The sequence below is a fragment of the Lutjanus erythropterus genome, chromosome 21, assembly GCF_056507025.1.
Source record: "Lutjanus erythropterus isolate fLutEry1 chromosome 21, fLutEry1.hap2, whole genome shotgun sequence".
NCBI classification, from domain to species: domain Eukaryota; kingdom Metazoa; phylum Chordata; class Actinopteri; order Lutjaniformes; family Lutjanidae; genus Lutjanus; species Lutjanus erythropterus.
Window position 1 is genome coordinate 23,753,141 of NC_139337.1, and position 22,549 is coordinate 23,775,689.

At 39.7% G+C, this 22,549-nt stretch overlaps 1 protein-coding gene across 5 annotated transcripts in view; it reads left to right on the top strand.

Moving 5' to 3' along the window:
- The window catches only part of smarcd3b (SWI/SNF related BAF chromatin remodeling complex subunit D3b), a 59,116-nt gene extending 41,606 nt beyond the window's left edge, over positions 1–17,510 (top strand). For 3 of the 5 annotated variants that reach the window (XM_084746914.1, XM_084746912.1, XM_084746916.1), the window contains 11 exons: positions 1,914–1,956; positions 5,300–5,422; positions 6,435–6,560; positions 7,186–7,281; positions 11,284–11,385; positions 11,726–11,887; positions 12,795–12,892; positions 13,652–13,787; positions 14,482–14,604; positions 15,084–15,185; positions 16,455–17,510. In XM_084746914.1, coding sequence (XP_084603040.1) covers positions 1,914–1,956; positions 5,300–5,422; positions 6,435–6,560; positions 7,186–7,281; positions 11,284–11,385; positions 11,726–11,887; positions 12,795–12,892; positions 13,652–13,787; positions 14,482–14,604; positions 15,084–15,185; positions 16,455–16,508 — 1,165 coding nt within the window. In that variant the 3' untranslated portion in view covers positions 16,509–17,510. The remainder of the gene's footprint in view (positions 1–1,913; positions 1,957–5,299; positions 5,423–6,434; positions 6,561–7,185; positions 7,282–11,283; positions 11,386–11,725; positions 11,888–12,794; positions 12,893–13,651; positions 13,788–14,481; positions 14,605–15,083; positions 15,186–16,454) is intronic. The other 2 variants (XM_084746913.1, XM_084746917.1) reach the window with 1 other exon arrangement.
- The last annotated feature ends 5,039 nt before the right edge of the window (positions 17,511–22,549 follow it).

Below are 22,549 nucleotides of genomic sequence, written 5' to 3' on the forward strand. Positions count from 1 at the left end.
TTGGAGCAGTACTTCACCCCATGATGATAACAGGCTATAAATCAGAATCAGAAATATTTTATTGATCCCCAGGGGGAAATCGGGTTATACAGTTACAGTTGCTTCCAGCCAAGAATAGAAATAGATGTCAGCATAGAGAACTTATAAGATAAAAATTTATATATCTTTATATCTTTTTATATTTTTATATGTATATATAAAAGAGAGGTATGTGAAAAATCTGTGCATACATTCTGCAGTATGTAATAACTGTGTAATGCTGAAAAATGGGGTCTAGAAATAAGTGTGTGTAAAATGCAAGAATATTATAGATAAAAAGAATTATACATTTTGAATACACTAGTAATAATAATAATGATAACTTTATTTATATAGCACATTTCATGCAAGGATGCAGCCCAAAGTGCTCAACAAAAAGAGATCAGATTAAAAGAAATAAACACAATAACAATAGGTTAAAAAAAAAAAACTATATAGTGATAAATAAATAAATAAATAGCAAAATAGCAAAAGCATTAGAAAACAGACAAATAAATAAATAAACAGAAACATAATTCAATAAAACATAGCAATGATACCTTCTTGCACAGTGGAAAAATTGCGCAAAAATGATGATGTTGGGTATTAGTATTATTGTACGGTTGAAGTTATAAATTATGAATAAATGATGGGTTATAGCTGCTGACATCGGTGAAATAAGTCCAAGGGCCAGTCTAGAAAACCACAACTTGTCATTTTTACACTTCTCACTTTTTTGTGCACTAAACAAAGGAGATATTATGTGTGAATTACTGAGCTGTAGCGCTGCTGGGAGGTGGATTTTATTACCTTCAGACAGAGTGTGACTGTTTCACCCTTTTTCCATTCTTTATGCTGAGCTAAGCTAACCGCCTCCTGGCTGTCGCCTTACATTTAGCAGACACATATGAGAGTGGTATCAATCCTTTCAAATCCTAACTCTTGGAAAAAAACAACTTAATAAAAGCTGTTAAACTTGACAAACCCACAATAGAGGCGCTTTCAAGTAGATTCTCTTTTAATTGAGCTCAATTCTGTTAATATCCTAAAACACAACCACAGTGCTTTTTTGCACCTTTTCATGGGATGTATCACCCATAGGGCAAAATAGTTTATTTTAATGAAAAAAAAAATACAATAAAATCATCCTAAAATTCGTTATTTTGACTTCTCTATTGCTCTTTTTGCAGTGTAGTGGCATCCAGGTAGTTTGTCCTTGCAGGCACCCACAACAGACCACTTGCATGAATTTACATGGGTGCTCCACATATCCCAGCTGTCCACAGATGTTGATTGAATATTTAAGGACTACAGAAGGAGGCTGTAGTGTTTCGCCTAGTAAGAAAAAGTTCTGACAAAGGCACCAACTTGGCAAAGATTGTTCTTGGTCTCTCCTTGGTAGGTATAAGATAAAAAAACAACAACATGGTATTGGTAAACAAATGTTGTTCTCACACAGCAGGAAATGCCAGGAATTCATGAATGAAAACATCCACGCACACACAAACACACACGCATTCTCCTTATCTTGAAGACCGTGCTTTCCTAAAAGCTCCTGAACACACACATCCAAGTCCTGCTGCAGAGTGTGTGTGTGTGTATGCGTGTGTGTGTGCAATGAATACATGTCAGGCCAGAGATGTGTGTGATGTGACACTTTTTTGGCTGTTGGAGGCTCTCCCTCTCCAGGTGGACCGCTGCATTTCACACAAACACATGAGCACACGCATACACACACTCATACACACACATATGCACACACACACAGCTGGGATGCTGGGGTGCTGGATATGGCCCAGCATTTTAGCAGATGGCCTGGGTGCTACGCTATCAGTCACCATAGTAACATGCTCTCTTTTTCCTCTTTCTCCCTGTCTTTCTCTCCCTCTCTCTAGTGCTAAGAGAAGGAAAATGGCAGACAAGATTCTTCCGCAAAGGGTGAGGCTGCATATTTTTTACCTTTGTTGCTCTGTTTTTTCTGTGTGTGTGTCATCTTTTGTGCGCAGAGGAGAAAAATCCTGGTCGCTTTTTGATGTCAGGGGTTCTTGGAAGGCGCAGAGGGCCAGATGATTATGTGTTATTTCCAAATGAGAGGAGAGGGAGAGGATGAGGGGAGCGATTTTGGGGGTTTTCTTTTAGGGTTTCAGCCTGTTATTTGGATGGTGGCTCATTGATTTAAATTGGAGGAGTCAGCGGGATATGGCAGGGACGCAACCACAAGTAGAACCGGCGTTGCCACAGGTGAGTCTGTGCCGACTGAGGTTGCGATTTCCACCCCGTGGTCGCAGTTTTTCGGCCCTGTGCCACGCCATCACCTCACCACGTCCTGGCCAGCTCACAGAAGGCTTTTACACTCAGACTATGGAGGTCCTGGCTCAGGTCTTATCCCCTAACATAACCCAGACAGGGAGATAGCAGTGGACATGGCTGGCTGAGGGCGCCACCACTCCACAATAATGACTCAGGGACAGGGAATGTCTGCCACACTTCTCCGTCTGCTCCACCGGCACCTCGGCCCGGTGAAAGGCAGCAAGATGGAGATAGGGAAGGAATGAGAGGGAACAATGAAGGCAGCCATTTAGACAAAAACATGAAGGAGAGAGGAAGAGGAGGGAGGGAGGAGGAGAAGGAGAGAACTGGAGGAGTGCATGTGTGTGTGCACAGTTTGGTAAGTAAGCAGCAGCAGCAGCAGCAGCAGCAGCCCTTGATGCTCTGAGGACTTTCATCGGTATGGTAATGTCTCCAGTCCTGGCTGGTTGGCTGCACACACACACACTCTGCATCTCATTTTTATCCCCCAGTGTCTCCAGGATGGTGTGGACCAACGTATTAATGGTGGACTGGGCAGCAGCGGAGGGACATTTCTACTCCTGTCAAAGAATACGAAAGAATATAAAAGCTTCTGGAGACAGCAAATACTTTAAACTTTTAAACTTTAATACTATACTAGTATAAAGAAAAACAGACTGCAAATCAGTTCAATACAGACTGAGTTAGCACTAAGATAATTTAAATTTCATATTATAACCATATATTAAACGTGGTATCAGAAAAGTAGCGATACTTGGATACTTTTGACAACCTTATCAGGAAATTATATGCATATAAAATCAGTAAAATTTGCTAATATTGCTCCAAATTCATTCATTTGCATATATCATCCAGATCGTCATCAACCAAAAGTTTCAGCAGACATTTCTGTTCTTTATTAAAATGAACAAAAGCGAATTAAGACCCCAAAACTTCATAACATAACAGCTCCTCAGTGGGTACTTTGGATACTAAAATTAATGGATATTGTATAATTTTAAGGATGAAGTATCAATACTTGTGACATCTTTAATCCGTCACGGTTCGTTCTACTCTATATGCTGTAATAACTTGAATCTGTTATTATGGGATTAAAAGATATTAAGTCCTTAGTCTCCTCAAAATCAGAACATCACAGGTGTATTTCCAGCATGAACTGAGAGTCAAGCCTCACTTTTCTTTTTGTATGTAAGTGTTTTTGTGCATCAGATAGCTGATAATGGTGAGATTAAGGGACAGACATAGTGAGAGCAGCATGCAGGAAAAGTCCCTGGCTGGAGCCGAACAATGTATGTATTTTTGAGCTGATACCAGAGCGATTAGAGAAGAGAGAGGTGGAAACGGCACCTGGGACACCTTAAACCCCTGAACCACCGGGGTACCTTGAGGAAGGGTCGGAGAACGCAGTCTACATTTTCATTTGAGAAAAACAAAGCAAGAGATCCAACGTGAATAATGATAAAAAGAAAACATACTCTTTACTCTCACTCCCTTTATGCTCAGTATGTGGTATATGACAAGGCAGGTTGCCATGGGAAATAATAAAAAAGGTGAAAAGTAATAATGGACGGTCGACTACACGAGGATCGTCCACTTTGAGTTGTTTCTTAGGTAACATCTTGTTAAACTGTGACTCTCTACTCTTCACAAAGAACCTTATCTTGTTCAAGGTAAAGGGTGTCTGTCTTTTCCTTGAGCCACGGCTGAAAAGTTCTTCTTTCAGAGATTTTTGAAGTTTAATCTACTTTATGAACCCTACTGACTTCTCAGTGGGTCGGTCAGCACGGAGTCATGCAGTACTGCAAACTTTGTTTAAACAGTCACGAACTTCCTGAAAATAGCAAATATGTCGGGATGAATTTTGGGGGGAGGCGCAGCAAAGGTGTTGGTTTTGATGATTTTACTCTTCGTGTCAGGTGATACAGAATATATGCAGGGTTGGGAGGGTTACTTTAAAAATGAGTATCACAATATTAGAGTATTGTAACTTAGTTTTCCGTTACTTTTGGGTTACCTCTAAGGTCAGCAGTTGGTCTGTATATCTAACATTAGAGTTTGGTTTGCGTAGCTAACATTAGCAGTTGTTCTATGTAGCTAACATTAGCCGATGGTCGGTAGGGGTAACATTAACAGTCGGTCTGTGTAGGTAACGTTTTAATGGGATAATGAATTGGCAACTGTCAGATTAGCAGGTTTCACTGAGACCAGAGTGTTGTGATGTCCGCACATGGTAGTATATCATTCTTTATTTTATCATGTATTTTAATCAATCATGAACAATGATAATGGAAGCAAATAATTTAAAAAAAAGCACCCGAGTTGAATTTTAGTGAAACAAACATCTTCTCGTTCATTTGTTTTTATCCAGAGAGAACCACTGCCTTAAAGGTTCTTAAAGGAGAAGTTAAAGGGATAGTTTGCCTATTTGCTTTGTTGCAGAGTTTAGATGAGAAGTTCGATATCGTTCTCATATCTGTTTGTTCAGTATGGAGCCACTGCTAGCAGCTGGTTGGCTTAGTTTAGCATAAAGACTGGAAACAGCCTTAAACTAGAGGGACTATGTGTAAATGTGTCTTTTTAATATTTCAGTGCTTGTGCACATTAAACACAGAGATACAACATGTTAATTATTGAGCCATAGAGGTGCTGGTAAGTGGATTTTGTTACCTAAGAACAGAGCCAGGTTAGCTGTTTCCCCCTGTTTCCAGTCTTTATGCTAAGTTAAGAAAGTGAACAAGAATTTTTCACAAATATTACACTCCATATATTATAGCATGCTTTGTAAGGACACAGTATATTATTTGGTTAAATGTCCTTGAATCAAGACACTGGACCCCCTACAGCACTAAAGATGGCACACACAGGGGACAGCTAATCTGCTTAAGCCCTTTAGTGATATTCAGATCGTAGATGTGAAGAAATCTTCTTAATCTGAAGGTTTTTGATGTCACGTTGTCTCCCCCCTGAGCAGATTCGTGAGCTGGTCCCCGAGTCTCAGGCCTACATGGATCTGCTGGCGTTTGAGCGCAAACTGGACCAGACCATCATGCGCAAACGTGTGGACATCCAGGAAGCACTGAAGAGACCAATGAAGGTAAGGACAAGAAAACGAGCCAGTGGGCCCTGCCGTCCTTTTATCCATATGCGGAAAAACAAATGCGATATTTAAAGGGGCAGTTCGGATTATTTGAAGTGAGGTTGCGTGAGTTTAAGTGTATACTATGATTAGAATATGTTCGCCACTTTACCTTGCTGCCAGACAGCCTTTTCCAACAAAAAAGCAACCAAATATAACTCTTACCAAACCAACCAGACTCCATAGAAAAAAACAGTAATTTTACCTTGCAGAACACAGGAGTTTTTGGTCCACCGCTGCCTTGATTTGTTAGTTTGTTTGTGTTACTGTGTGACTTTGGTGAAAGCAAACTAACCTTTCAAAACACCAAAGTCAGACAATAACAAACAAACAAACTGATCGAGGCAGCTGTACGCCAGCAACTCACATTTTCTACAAGGTAAAATTAATGATTTTTTAAATGGAGTTTGGTTGGTCTGTAGAGTGATGCTTGGCTCATATAATGTTGGATTCCTGTCTGACAGCAAGGTAAGTTAATGAAAATATTATAAATATAGCGTACGCTGATATTGTTTTTTTTAGGTGGTCAAAATAAGTTTGTGGCTGACCCTGTCCACAGCAGTACATTGTTTAGCTTCCTACACCAGTACTCCTGCTGCTTCTCCACAATAAGGCATGTTGACACAACCCTATCTATAAGTACCTCTACAACCCCACTTCAAATAATATGAACTATCCCTTTAAACATTTTTTTTACACTTCATCAGGTACTTAAAGGTCATAAAATTGTTATATCTTTTCACATAGGGTTTTATTTTCATCTTTTTCTAGTTTCATGTCATTTTAAAACACACAAAAAAGTCCCTTTTCAAGACTAAAGTCTCATTTGACTACTTGACTCTTATATAAGGCTCTATATTAAAGCGCTTCTTTAATCAGTTCAGAAAGGACACCTGCAGCACGACATTTTAATTAGATTCTTTGTGAAACGTCCGTTTAAACTGTGCTATTTCATGTGCCCTTGTGTCAGCAGCAAAAGCGTAAACTGAGACTTTACATATCCAACACCTTCAACCCTGCCAGACCCGACGCTGATGACTCAGACGGCAGCATTGCATCATGGGAACTGCGAGTAGAGGGAAAGCTGCTGGATGACGTGAGTTTTGTTAATCTTAAATATACATTAGTGTAGAACATTCACACTGACTAAAAGTGAATTAACTTTTAGCGTGATATTGAGCGACTCATCTCTCTGGTGGATGAATTCAGTTTCAGTCTGTAAAATAACTGAGATCATAATCTTCTGATTTAGTATGAAAGTGACTTTTTGGCCAGCGCTAACACTTGGTGATGATGAAATCTTCAGACAGAAAAGTACCGTCTGTCTCAGAATAAAAAATGAATGACAGATGCTATGGAGACTGTTTAGAGAGATGCTGCATTAAAAGCAGAATGGTCTCAACTTTAGTTTTGCACCATAAGTTTCTCTTCAAAAAGCCCTGATGTTCTCAGCAGTCCAGGGCAAGGCCATCATTTCACAGCGGTAGGAAGCATTTAAGTTTCACAAACCACAAATATTTCTGGTTGAGCTCAGAGGAAGTGGACCCTGAGAATGTCTAGTGTCTCACTTTCTTTCTGATCTCGCTCGGCCTTTTGTGGGTTTTTGATGAGTAACGTTTCTATAAGCAAAGGCATGGGGACAAGTGTTTGTTTATGCGTTTCGTATGTGTCCGATTTTAGACATTAACTGACCACCTCTCTCCGTGTCTGTTGCTTCACAGCCGGGGAAACAGAAGAAGAAGTTCTCTTCGTTCTTTAAGAGCCTGGTGATCGAGCTGGACAAAGACCTCTACGGTCCTGACAACCACCTGGTTGAGGTCAGTTAAAAACATGGCTGCTACATCCTGTGCACACAGGAAGAGGCTTGTTTAAGCACTACACAACCACTATCTGATCAACCTTTTACCCGCTTTTAGAAAAGGATTTTTTTATGGCTCAAGGTTGATTGAATTTCAACAACAGGAAACCACATCATATCAAAACAGAACACAATACCCAAACAGCACCAGACAGAGGGGACTAAAAAAATTAAAATTATTTGTAAGACTGACTAATACTAAAAGAAGAAAGGCAACTTGACAATAAGAAATTAGACAATAAACTAAAGTAAATTAAATTTTGTCAGACCCCCATAGTTTCCTACTTCCTCATGATCGGTATCACTTCATGCTCTATATAATCTTGTACTTTTAGCTGCAAATAGCAAACATGCTAACATGCTCATATGCTAGCTAGGTAATATAGTTTGTCTGTATGTTAATATTTGAGCTTTGGTGATATTTCCTTGTTAATCTTTATACACAGTCAAGCTAAGCTAGCTACATATTTAACAAACGGATAAGAGAGCGTTATAGATTTTTTTGTTTTGTTGTTTTTGCTCTGGCTTCTACATCTCATTGAATTTGAAATTAACTGATGATTATTGTGATGAAGTGCTGAGTTTCAGCTTTAATAGAGCTTTTTCACAGCAGACTTGTCATGGAGGAAAAAGCACAGGTGAAGCTAATTTCGTTAACGATGGCTCGGCTCACACAGGTGGTTTCACTTACGTTGCCTGATTAGATCTCCTCTTAAAGTGGCTATAATGTATATTTTGTAATCTCTCACTCAGCGGGTATATCTCCCAAAATGTCAAAGTATTTCTTTACCAAACTTCACTATAGCTTCAAAGATAGTGTTATCTCTTCAGCTCATTTGGGCAGCTTGGCTGTTGGTCCCTTCGTAGGTCAGTGCTTTCATTTGAGATCACATCTATTAGTGATAAAGTGGTTCTGTATGCTGCACAAATCAGTGAATCTGTTCAGCCATGCAGTCAGGGTCAGTGACAGCCTCTTCATCATGCAGGGTAGAGACACTGGCTGAAAATTATTTTGTGATGTCTGGTTTAGTCTCGAGCTACGATCACCCGACTCACCTGCTCCTTTTTACAGCCTCATTGGATAAATACAAAATAATACAGACAAAAAGAGTGGACTGCCCTCTCTCCTAATAAATAGATCCTCTGTAACAACATAAAGGAGAGGTTTTTTTTTTTCTTAATTTTCAACATTGCAAGGTTGTTTTAACATGCAAATGTGAGATCCAGAGAAAAAAACAAGAACTTACTTATTAAAAAAAAACAATCATCAGCTGCCCTTCACTTTGTATCTTCACAAAATGCATTGACTTTAAAAAACCCACTTTAAGAGTTTCAGAGTGAAAATTATGACTTCTCAAGGTTCCTCCTTTTAAGAGGGTATTTTAGCAAGGCACTCAGGTGCTTCGCTTTGAATGATTTTCCATCAAAAGAAATTTTTCTCTACCTTGAGGTACAATCAGTACTTAATCTGTTCTGAGTCAGCCATTGATTGGAGGAAAACATTACTCTGTATTGCATGCCAAGTTACTGCAATCCACTGTACTGAGGATGAAGTGCTTTTTCTTTTCAGTTTCTGAGCAGTTAAGATAAAATAGAGATGTAAATAATATTTAATCAGCGGTCAGATACAGAGGAGGTTCTGATAAATGAAAAAACACAAAGACTAAAACAGATTCTTATTGCAGTTGTTGTATTTGGCTGAGCTGGTGTTTAGTTTTTCTGTTGTTTCTCCGAGTGTGATATCGTTCAGCTGCACAGCCTCATGGTTAACCTTTTGCTATCTCTGTACACTGTGCATGGCTAGTTTGCAAAAATTTAACCTCATCAAACCACAGACTTTTAGCACTGAAGGTCAACATCAAAGCAGATAAGGTGCACTCAAGTGACTTTCTTGTCTAAAGTCTGCAGTTTCCTCAAAGACTCTGTTTTGAAATCTTAAGTATTTCTCTAAAATATAAAATTTTTAGCAACAATCAAAGTTCAAGTTCAGGAAGAAGCATCTGCTAGTATTATTTATTAAGAGGTTAACGCTCAACAAGGGAGGCATGTCTGCTGCTGAGAACACTGTGCTCAGAACCGGATAAGAATGGAGCTTGCACCTGCACATTGCTATGTGAAAAAGCTGCAGTCTGCTGAGGTTAAGGCATCAAAAATACTTTGTTAGAGATAGCAAAATATCATGGTTTGGGTAAAAATAAGCAACAATAAGGATGAAAAGTAATATAAAGAGTGAAATCTGTCAGGAGGATGGATGGTTCAAACACCAGACTTTCATACGACAGACCGAGGTTTGTTTATTTTTATCCCAACCATGATTTCTTTTTATTTTCTGCCGTTCTTAAATATCCTGCCATTGTCATAGCAGACAGAAAAACAAATCTACCGTGTGCGTAGAACTATATTTTGATATATAACTGTATATTTTGAATTAATGTGTAATCTCCCTGGAACATGGCCACAACCATCGCTCCAATAAGGCTAACTGCAGCGATGCTAACATGCTGATGCTCCAAACTCCAAACTCAGATTGTGGTAATTTCCCGTGATGTAGTTTGGATGCAGTTTTCTACTTTTGAGAGGCTATTTTTTGAGAGTAGGTAAGATGTTGTTTAACTGTTTTTCATTGTGAAGTAGCTAGTAGTTTGGTAGACTACAGTTTAAAGTAGTTTCCCCAACATTGACACAAGAGGAAAAATCTGGAGTTCACCAAAGTCATGAAGATAAATTGTCTAGTGACTCTGGATATGTGTACCAAATTTAAGGGAAATCCATCCAGTAATTGTTGAAATATTACAGGCTGGACTAAAATGGTGGATTGGCGACCAACTGACATCATTATTCCTAGAGCCATTTTGCCAGCGTGGCTAAAAAACTTGATCTCCTTCACCAGGACTTTGTGGTTTGACCACATTTGACTCACACTGCTGGCAACATAAGTAAACAACCACACAACTGTCATCACATTTTGAGTGAAATGTCATTAAAACTCTGATCGGTGCAGGAAAATATGTGACATTACCTTTTTCCAACTGAGCCTGCCCACTTCAAGCCAGAGAGAAACCAGAAGAGATATATTTAGAAATCTCTCATGTAAAATAACCAAAACTGCTCAAACTTTGGCAGAAAAAAAGTGTCTTGAAGGGTCCAATAATCTAAGAGTTTTAAGAATTTTAGGCCACCGTTAAATGTATTTCATAAGATTGTATTTTATCTTAATGTTAATAATAACAAATTCCACCTAGAACCGTCAATAAAAATAATCATAGCTTCTGGGAAAAGGCTGGAAACTGATACAAAAATAAAACAAAAAAAAGTCCTATTTGTAATAACACAAAAGTTCAGTGAGGTAAAGGTGCTGACACGTGTTACAACTGTCCCAGGTCTCCCCTACTTAATTTTTAATTGAGTCTAATTAAGTAATTATTTGTATTTCAATTTTGGGAAATTGGAAATCAAGACCACTTGTGAAGTTTTATTGACAGAGACATTGATAGTTGCTAAGCAACCAAGATGCATCTCTGACTGCAAAAAGTAACAATAAATAACAGCCGCAGTTTCCGTGTGGTCAGTTTGATGAAAGAGGTAAAAATGATCACACTTTCTTTGTCTTTTGTGTAATTTCTATAAAACCATTTTAAATGGAAATACAGACGTTTGTGGGAAAAGTCACATACCAGCAGCACTGTATTTTTTAATTCAACAATAGTCAAAATGACTGTCTTTACTCTTGTAGTGTTAAAAAGTCTGCAGAAACCCTGGGATCCCATCTAATCCTGCTCATAATAAGAAGCTGATTGAGAAAACGGGACTTTAAAGCAGGAATTAATGAGAGAATCTAATTAATAAAGTGTGAGACAAACAGAAAATGAAGTGTGAAACCTACAAAATGATCCTTCAGTCTGGATAAAGCAGCTCAGTTTGGGGTCTGTGTAGTCAATATGTGGCGGTTTGCTCTTTTCAGTGGCACCGCACGCCCACCACCCAGGAGACGGACGGCTTCCAGGTGAAGAGGCCGGGAGACGTGAGCGTGCGCTGCACTCTGCTGCTGATGCTGGACTACCAGGTGAGGAAGAGGAGCACATTGTGGGGTGTGAAGGGGGGGTGGGGGGGGGCTCACAACTGTGTCCTGAAATAGACTCTCGTCTGTTACAACTCTGTGACTAATCCACGGCATGTAATCAGCTGCTGTAGTGACAACCTGCAGGCCTCACGTCACTGATAATCACCAGACTACACAAACATTAGAGTGCATTAAGACCCCTGACGTCTGTTTCCTGGCCGGGGGGTGGGTGGGTGGGGGGGTACGATAAGGCCGTCGGATTGTGATGAAGCTGATGTAAAGGCTCCGAAGTGGGCGTTTGTAAAATAAAGTGTCGTAATGCGATTACACGTCGTCTCTGCAGCCTCCCCAGTTTAAGCTGGACCCTCGCCTGGCTCGCCTGCTTGGCATTCACACTCAGACCCGCTCCTGCATCATCCAGGCTCTCTGGCAGTACGTCAAGACCAACAAGCTGCAGGACTCCCATGACAAGGAGTACATCAACTGTGACAAGTACTTCCAACAGGTATGAGACTCTGTGTGTGCTATAAATCACACTGTCCATGCATGAATATTAATGTCAGTGTGGCTGAAAGTATGCAGCAGTGGAAGAAGTACTCAGATCTGTTGCTTTAAATACCAGTAACATGACATGTAAGCACTCCATTACAAGTAAACTCATTAATTTAAAATAATTAAAGTATCAAAAGTATAATTATATTTTACATTATTGGATTTTTAATACTGATGAGTCAATGCACAAGCAGTTATTGTTTGAACAGCTTTAACTCTCTTATGCAGTGAAGTTTGGTAGTTAGGCTCCAAACTTCATGTGCAGATATCTGTTAGATACAATAATATATTAGTTGTCTCTCAACCGCAGCTCCATTCTTGAATCTCAAGTTGCTTACCGAGCTGTAAACAATAATCAGCACATAGAAGAGGAAGTCTCAGCTCAGCTGGCTACACCGGAAACACCAAAACGTTGGCCGTTGGCCCCCAGAGGCTAAATCATTGTCAGTGATAGCCGAGGGTTTCCAAGATTGAAGTACAAGTACTTAAAATATGATTGATGTGAAATAAATCTATCTTGCAGACTGACGCTCCACACAAACAAATTAGTCTTCTATGTTTCAAGCTACCAGAGAAAAACTTCAAACATGAATCAAATGATCCGACGTGTTCTTCTAACCTACACTGAAAATAGAAGATAGAAAAGTCTGTGAACGCACCTTTTTAGCAAAACCAGTTCAACTTATTAAGATATTTTCATCCACACATGTTGAAATGTGTTTTTTGTATTTTAAAACTTCTTTTTAAAATACAAAAAGAAAAATTTATCAACACTAATGTTTATAATTCATCCTTGCTGTTTTGGCACATTGCACCATGTGTCTCACATGTTCTCACATATGTTCTTTATTCCTCCACAGATATTTGACTGCCCTCGGCTGAAGTTCTCTGAGATCCCTCAGCGCCTCACCAACCTCCTCTTACCCCCCGACCCCATCGTCATCAACCACGTCATCAGGTAGATTCACTGTTTTTACTTGAACCAGGAAAACCTCACATCAAGACATTCAAATCTCAACACTGAGTTTTCCTTGTATGTGTTGCACATGTTCTCATGTACTGTATGTGAGGTTCTCTTTGACATTAGAACCATGATGTGTTTATGTCGTTGATGGAGAGATATTTTTTTAAATTGTTAAAAAAAAAATTCCAAATAGTTTTCATTAAAATATTTTTCTTGGACCTAGGACCTTTTTATTTTTATTTTATTTTTATTTATTTTATTTTTTAGGTTTAATCTAGAACCCACCCAGGAGGTTCTGCCGAGAACCACTTTATAATGTAAGGGTTTAATCTAGAACCCATCCAGAAGGTTCTACCGAGAATCATTTTATATTCCAAGGGTTTAATTTAGAACCCACCCAGGGGTTTCTACAGAGAACCCTTTTATATTGTAATACCTTTGACTAAAGAGATCTTCAAGGCTTTCAACAATCCTTGAAGATCTCTGGTTCTTCACAAAATCTGTTGCCTTACAAAGAACCCTTGACACTGTCTTAAAAAACGGGTTCTTCAGAAGTAAATGGTTCTTGGTAGAACTTCAGCCCTTGAGGAGGAACCCTTTTAGAACCTTTATTTCTCAGAGTGCAGACGTGTTTCATGTAATCCGAACTCTTGCAGGCAGTAGATGTCTTTTCTTTGAAAGGTCTCTCTCGAGGTTCTTCAAACATTTTCTCATGCGTGTCTCACTTCCGCGTGAACGTTTGCTCCCTGTCAGCGTGGACCCAAACGACCAGAAGAAGACGGCCTGCTACGACATCGACGTGGAGGTGGAAGACCCCCTGAAGAGCCAGATGAGCAGCTTCCTCCTCTCCACCGCCAACCAGCAGGAAATCGCCTCGCTCGACAACAAGGTGAGACCGCCGACATCACAGAACACAAACTCTGGATTGATTCTGCTTCACCTTTTGATGCTGTAAATCATACCGACGTGATAAGTTCTCTGAGCTGCCTCGTGGGGAGTTTATTGCTTTTTTAAATTTTTGTTTTATTGCAGTAGTTCTGCTTGCAGGAGCTGTCACGCCTGCTGTTTTAAATGTGGGAGCTGCTGTTAATGTTCGACCAAGATTTATGTTTAACAAACACATTTTAACTTTTAAATTGTCATCACTCAAGAGCGGCGGGTCACTGTGGGTGAGCAGGAAGGACGAACACGCTGACAACAAATATCACTGCTGTTATTAACCCTGTTAAGCCTGACAAGGGAAGTAATTAACAGAAAATTAGTTTTTTTTTTCAATCTAAGTGTTTATTGGACCTTAGGACAAAATCATTTTTTTCTACATCACTTACATATATGATATTTTGTTTGTATCATTTCTGATACATTGTAATCTATGAAAATTCATTTATTTTAGAAACAAGTATTGTTTTGGAAAATTTGGCACATTTCAGTAGGTTTGGGTCTTATTTTTTCAAACAGAAACCTTTTTATTTGGCTTTGCAAAACAGTGCTTGCTCCCTTTACAGAAGACATTACATACTATGTTAGATTAATAAAGGAAATACTGATGTATAGTTTACTGTATGTTGCTCCTCCTCTTTCAGATCCACGAGACCATCGAGTCCATCAACCAGCTGAAGATCCAGAGGGACTTCATGCTCAGTTTCTCCAGAGATCCCAAGGGCTACATCCAGGACTGGCTCAAATCCCAGAGCCGAGACCTTAAGGTTCGATTCTACTATTTATACGCATGTGCATTCATAATCATCATAATCATTTCCCTTCATAACTTTCGTAACTCAAGTTACATTGAAACAACTCTCTGCCTTTTATTTTTTTATTTAGTCATGAATGAATTGAATTTAAACTAATGAAAACATTTTTATTAACACTTCAGAAAGCATGAGGTAACTATTAAAGATAAACAAAGTCTGGCTTTTCATCCCATTAGCGATACAGAATTAAAAGCCCAAAGGTTGGCTTTGAATTTTTAAATATAATTAAGAATCCTCCACAGAAAAATGATTAACTGGTTTGAAATACTGCCTGCTGCAGTTTGCATGCAATATTTTGTTTGTTAAAAAAACTCCTGAAAAAAAAAACACAATCTCAAACATTATTCATACTGCACAGTAGACACATGTAATATTAATGATGGTTATTGTTTAGTCTTATCATTAATGATGTTCATTCTGATTGGCTGCAGCTAATGACAGACGTGGTGGGGAACCCTGAAGAGGAGAGGAGGGCGGCGTTTTACCACGAGCCCTGGTCCCAGGAGGCCGTCAGCCGCTATTTCTACTGCAAGGTGAGGAAATGACTTCTAATTATCTTTTATACTCACCTCACAACAACACTCTGCTTCTGTACGCTTAAAGGGATAGTTCAGATTATTTGAGGCGGGGTTGCACGGGGTACAGATGAAAGAGGCTACGCAATCTGCTGCTGTGGACAGAGTCAGCAGCAAAACGTATTTAGGATCCACTTAGACCCAGAAATGAGTTTGTAAACGCTTCACTTAGTAGAGTTTGAGATTTCGTTGCTAAAGTTGGGTGAAAACAGAGGTTAAGAAAGACTTCCAGAATCCTCATGGCGGTCCTTCACATTGGAGTGACATTCAGAAGATGTGTGCCTAACAATGAGGAGAATGAGAAGAGAGCGTCATTTCTGGCAACGCGTGGCCTTGACAAAATGAAAGGAGTGTAGGTTTATAAGCGGCAGTTCTCTCTATTTTGCATTTAGAAATCCTCAGACGATTGTTAAACTGAGATCTTTGATCGTGTGGTATTGTGGGACTAAGGTCCACTGAAAAAAAAAGCAATATCAGTTTAAATGTACGCTATATTTAGAATATTTTCACTACTTTACCTTGCTGTCAGACAGCCTTTTCCAACAGGAAACAGCCGTTATGAGCTAAATATTGCTCTTTACAAATCAACCAAACTCCACTGGTAAAATCAGTAATTTTACCTCGCAGAACCTGGGAGTTGCTGGTCTACTGCTGCCTTGATCTGTTAGCTTGTTTGTGCTAATGTGTGACTTAAGCGTTTTAAAAACTTAGTCTGAATTCACCAAAGTCACACAACTCCTGTGTTCTGTGAGGTAAAATTACTGATTTTGCTTCAGAGAGAGCGATATTTAATGAAACCTGCCAAAAAAGACTTCTTGGCCTTTCTGCACTTCATGGTGGAGCATGAAGTTAGCTGGGTTTGCTTCAATAAATTCTGACCAGGCTTCTCAGTGGTTTTGGCTCCATATTAGTTTTTGTTTCATAATTATTAGTGTGATCGATGCAAAATTTTCCCCAAAACACATTTAAAAGCACAACTGAAGTTAGTGAAACGTTAACTTCATAATAAAATCATTTTAAGACCTGTCAGAATCGCTATAAGACATTTTTAAGCCTATAATTCAGATTATTGGATTTCAGACTTTTTAAAGGCCTGTGGAAACCCTGTATTAGTGGTCGTTTCCTGTCTGACAGCATGGTGAAAATATTCTAAACATAGTGTACACTTACTATCTTTGTAAATGACATATTAATGTGCTTTATTCTTCCTTTTTCTTTCCTGGACAGATCCAGCAGAGGAGACAGGAGCTGGAACAGGCCTTAGCTGTGCGCAACACCTAAACCAAGACCCTCCTGAATCTGTGCATCTGATTTCAGAGCTGCGTGTGTGTGTTGTGCGTGTGTATTTGGATGTGTGTGAGGCCATCGCTGCAGTCTGGTGAAACCTTAAACCTGTAAAAATGCTGGACACGGCTGCAGTTTCAGAGGATTTTCCACCATTTTGAAATTAGAAGAGGAGTTTTTTTTTCGTCACGACAGCAGCGACGTGCATGTATGGAAGCCGGATCTGGATGCACATTTGCGCCCACTGCATCCCGTTTTTTTTTTTTGTGCAGGACTGCAAGGACATCATCATTAACTGCATGTGTTCACCCCCGGAGGTCAAGCCCTCAGACCACAGACATCCTCAGAGTCGCTGCCTAATAAACAAAACCTCCTCTTCCATCCGCTCCTCTCTGCTCTGTAAATATGTCAAGAGAAAACTCTGAACCGGCCGCTCACACACACTCACGCACACACACAAACACACACACATCGCTGTGTTTTTGGATTCTCATCTCAAAGAGTTGTTTGCTACTGTGACCGACAGAAATGTAACATGATGTAACCCGGTGTCACAGTCGATCCTCGCAGCGCTCGCCCGGGATGAGTCTTCATATTTTATGTTTTCCAATTCTTTTTGAAACTGTTTTTTTTTTTGTTTTATTTCGGAGGGGGTGTGTGATTGTGAGTGTGTGTTTTTGTTTGTTCTCATTAGGAGTGTTTTTTTAAAGATTGATTAATTACACCAGCAAAGTCGAGATTACAGTGTGACACATGGGGTTGCAGGGAATCAATACTATCCATAAACCTGAGGTGTAGATTTAATTCATTTTCAGGTTTTATTCGCCAGTAGACAGTCTTTTTACAGTAATTACTACAACAGTATTAGTTACCTGAACTGAAGTATTATCACATTAACAGCTCTGTGTCTGTTTATAGCAAAAATAGTGTTTTAATGAAGGAGAAACAAGTATTGATTATCATGATAATAGCTTTTTTCTTCCCTTAATCATAGCAAAATGATGAATATGCCTCTACGTGTTGGGATTTGTTTTGTCAGTCACTCACTGCCTCTTCCTTGTGTCGTATTTTGCCAGTTTTATGTCCTGAAGGTGTTACCAAAGGTTGCAACAAGAAGAAGAGATGAACATGATCACTGAAATAGAAATGGGCTAAAAAAAAAAAAAATCCCCAACTGGGTTTAACAGAAAATGCACAAATGTCTTCTTCTTAAAGGGACAGTTCACCCCCAAAATCAAAAACATCTTACCTGTACTGTTATTTATCCATCTAGATTGTTATGGTGTGAGCTGCAGAGTTTGGAGGAGAGACGTCTCCCTTCTCTCGAATATAATGGAGCTAAATGGCACTCGGCTTAAAAAATTACATTTGAAACTCGACAGCAGAAATCATGACCCGGTTGCTCAAGATAATCCACAGACCTTGTTGTGAGCAGTTTTACGTACAAACTGCTTTCTTCCTACAGTCCACCGACTGCATCGCAACACAGAAACTACCGTAGAAACTAGTGTAAACATTAATAGCGTCCTTGTTGGTTGAGCTGTAACCTCTGATCCTTAGACACACACACACACACAGACGCTGCATCGGCCTTTTGATTGTGTGCCAGCGTCGCTGCCATATTGGGCAGGGCAAGACTGGCATGTAAACAAATAGAAGCAAGTGAAAAAACAGACTAAAACACTAATGTTTACATTTCTCAACCAATTTCAATGAGTCATTTTTATACTCAAGGGTTTATGATCTATTAGAAGTAAGTTTTTTAAAAAAAAAACTTCTTTTCTTATTCCATGTAGATCATGTGTCAAACTGATGGATAAATGGCACTATAGGTAAGAGTAAAAATTTGTATTTTTGATTTTGGGGTGAACTGTGTCTTTCCAGGGAATTTACTCTGAAACATTTGTCTTTTGTAGCCAATCAGAACCCTCAACCTGTTATTGTATTTAAGTCTTAAACCCAGGTCTGGAGGATTGTGCCCATTTCTACACTTTTTATGTTACATGAAGAAGAAAATGAAGTTTTTTTTTTTCTTTTCTAGAGATGTGAATGTAAATATGTTTTTGCCCCTGAAGAGGGCCAGCTGTACAGTATACGACAGACTATCTGTGTGTGTTTGTTTTGGGGCGGGGGGATGTTTGGGGAGAGGGGTGGGATGGAGGGGCTGAGTGTCCATGGTGCATTATGGGAGCTCCATGAGTTTTGCATTAGTAGGGCAGGAATGTTAGTGTTCCTCTGTGTACTATCTTGGGTTGGGGTGGTTTATTTTAGGTCCATCCCGCTAACTATCGTGGGAGCTGCAACAAAGACGACCTCCCTTTGCTTTCAGTCTCAGTAGCTGTACCACATGATATAATCTGCACCCGTCTCCTTTTATTACCCCTATTTTTTTAATGACACTCGACTTGTATGTATATGTTGTAATGTCAGATGGAGGATTTTTGTTCTGTCTCAGCAGTCAGTTTTTAGCTGGAACCTTTTTCTCTGGGTTTCTTTGCACTGTGCTGTTAATTCTGTGTCGGGACTCTCTTTCATCACGGGTGAGACCCTCTTTTTATTATCCCAGCAAACACAAAAAGCGATTGGATGACTTCACGATGACCTATGCATGCTCCATGGACGTAAATTAATACATCTGACGAGACAGTGTGTGTAAATACAAGAAGCTGGCATAGCAGTCTGTGTGACGACGAGAAGAAAAAGACTTGTTGAAATGCCTTCTGGAAACTTTTTTGCCAAAAATGACATGCCCTACCAGCAACTAACTGTAGGTGTGATCTTTTCTGAACTGTGTTTTTGTTACTAAGTTATATTAACTGCACTCATTAGAGGAGAAACAGTAGTCATTGGTAGTATCTTTAGTCCTGTGTCTGACCTGGAGTGATGTGTCTTTGTATGGCCAGGGCATTCACAGTGTTGTCATACAGTCACTGAGTCACTAGCACCCTCTTGTGGAGGAAACTAGAAGCTGCAACTCCTGGGTGACCTCAGCTTTGAGCACTGCAGTTATCAGAAGAATAGCTGATGAAATGTTAACAGACTACTGTGTCTCCTGTTCCCTACAACCCTGACATACTGTTGACATGTTTGTCCCACTCCCTGCATGTGTTTGTGAAGAGTGGGATCTGCTCTTTCTCTCTGTTTACACACTGTTGTCAGAGCGTCACCAACAGGGAGATCATAGTATACATAATACTGTATATCTGTAAAGAGCAAACTCGTTTGGTGATTCTACACAAAAAAAAATAAAGAAATAAAGGGAAAACAGCTGTGACATTGCGAGACAGCCTGGATGTAAATAAAGAAGCGCTTGCCAAAGTTTGTAAATGCCATGAAATCTAAAGTGTCTTTTTTTCCCCCTTTTATCACCACCTTATGTCGATGTGTGGGCATTTTTTGTGCCCATAGTTAGAAACTTGACGTATCACAACTTCCCCCTGTAGGTAAATGTCATGTTTTTGTGTTTTGCTGCAAAAATGTCCATATTAATGTGCTAAACTGAGCCATCTTTAAGCTACATAACTTACAAGTGTTGAACAGGGAAATGCTTAAATATGCTTCAAAGATATAAATTCAGCTGATTATTCAGATATTTTTTGACAGTTTTAGATCCAAAAGCTACAAACTGGAGAACTGAGCCTGCAATCGTTTTGTTTACATGTGCATTAGTATCCTTGTTCTGCTGCATTTCATTATATTTGGGATACGGCCTTTACTTGCAACATGAAAAACTTGGTCAATGATGTCCATGTATACATGATCATAACAGTATCCAGGTTCTGATGGTCTGACAGCAGGTCAGTACTGATTTCTCCACCATGTCAGTCGTTTTAAGATGGTTCAGAAACCTGGATCAGGTGTTCACATGTGCAGAATATAATCTCTTCTCTTACAATCTTAATACTCCAAAAACCCAGTCATAACCATGATACTAGTCAGGGCATAACGGTAATGTTTTACATTTACTCAAGTACTGTACTTAAGTACAATTTTGAAGTACTTATACTTTGATTAAGTAGTTCATTTTTATTTGACTTTATACTTCTACTCCACTATATTTCAGGGGGAAATATTGCACTTTGTGCTCCACGTTTATTTATTAATTGAGTTAGTAGTTTACTGTTTTGAATTAATACAAAATATTATCAACAAATAAGGTATGATGTATTAGATATCAAGCTACACAACAGTGTATAAAGTAATAAATTATCCCCACCTTTACAGCTTCAACATTAAAATCATGCATTAGATTATAATTCAAAATTATATTAAATATGTTACTCTGAAATGAGGTATTTTGCATGATTAGTAAATTTACTTTTGCTATTTTAAATACATTTTGATGCTAAAAATAGTAAGAGAGCATTTTTCCACTGTGGTATTGCTATTTTTACATGAGTAAATGATCTGAGCGTAGCTTCCACCACATGACAAGGGGCCCCAACTTCACAAAAACTGATGAAATGCTGAGATGTAAGCCAACTGTATAATTAAAAAAAAAAAAAAAAAATTAAGCTTTAGCGACCTCTAGTGGGGGTCGGGACCCACAGGTTAGGAGCCAAAATGTCTATACAGTATGACCTGACTTGATATGAGCACACATTCCAGATCTGCAGATAGCTGAGCTTTTATCGCTGCCATGAAAGCAACATATGACCACCTGTGGTGTGGTCAGACAAACCTATGTGGTAATTATAGCTACATGATAAAACTGGTTTTAAAAAATGTTGAATTGGCAAATATTTAAGAGGTGACATTACTCAGATGTGCCCTTTGATATCCAAATCTTTGCTATTTTAAACCACTGCAGCACTCCCCTTCATAAATTAGCCCATTTCCACATTTCTGCTATTAGCTGTGGGTTCTGAGAAAAACTATGTCCATTTATGCAAATAATTGTGCAGCCCTGCTAAATTAGCCTTCACTAAAAGAACACTCTGATTCTCTGCATCAGTGAAGTGTTGATTTTGTGCTCAGGCTCATTGGTGGGTTAAATTTTGTGCATGAGCGAGGCGTTCCTCAGAGGTGGCAGACAGTCATTTTATTGTTCACCGACCTCACCACAAGGAAGCAGGTGGAGGCCTCTCCACGGCGGACTGCAGCGGCGCTCTGACTCTGCTGCCCCGCTCCCACCTCAGAAAGAGCCTCTTTCACTCTGCTGCTGCACTCTTCTCCCCAGCCGGTGGAGAAGTTTAGTGGGTGGGGGAGGTAAGTGGGCCTCAGTGCAATCGTCTCACCCCTTTGGAGAGGAGGAGGAGGAGGCTGCGTGAAGTAGGCCCATTCAGCCTGTTCAACCATCTCGCTGTGAAGGTTAACCGACCACGCCACGACCACGGCGGACCTTGGCTAGGTAGAGGCGACCCTCCCTCTGGGCACTGGGTTCACTTCTCTCCCTAAAGACATGTGTGTACAGAATACTCGCCAAAACCCAAGGAGGCCCGGGCTGGGGTGGAGAATTACTGGCTTAATGTGAGGAGACGAGGCGGGGCAGGCTGCCTCGGAACAAACTGTTCACTGCCTCCAGGCGCTGCAGTAAAGCTTTTAGGCAAACCGGCAGGACTACTACATGTATTATTCTGAGCATGAGCGCACCATCACTGCCATACTGGCTTCTCTTCAGCTCTGCCGAGCAGATGACAAATACCTCCAGGAGCGACTATTCAAGCATGCTGCACACAGATCCTATAAACAGTTGTCTTTTTGTCTAATGAGACTGAATCAAGCATTTTTACACACTGTGAACAGGAGGAATGAAGAAACAACTCTGAGCAGAAATATCACTCTTTAATACCTCTTAAAAAAAGAACATATATTAAAGAAAAGGCAGCCAACGGCTTCAGCTTGTTTCCAGTATTACTTTAAACATCTTCACTGTGGAAGACTTATGGCTCAAGTTTTTTCTCAACTAAACATTAAAGGGATAGTTCAGATTATTTGAAGAGGGGTTACCCGAGGTACTTATCCATGGTCAGTATATTACCCACAGTAGATCACAGTCTCCATTTGGAGAAACGGGAGAGTGCCAGCATGGAAGGTAA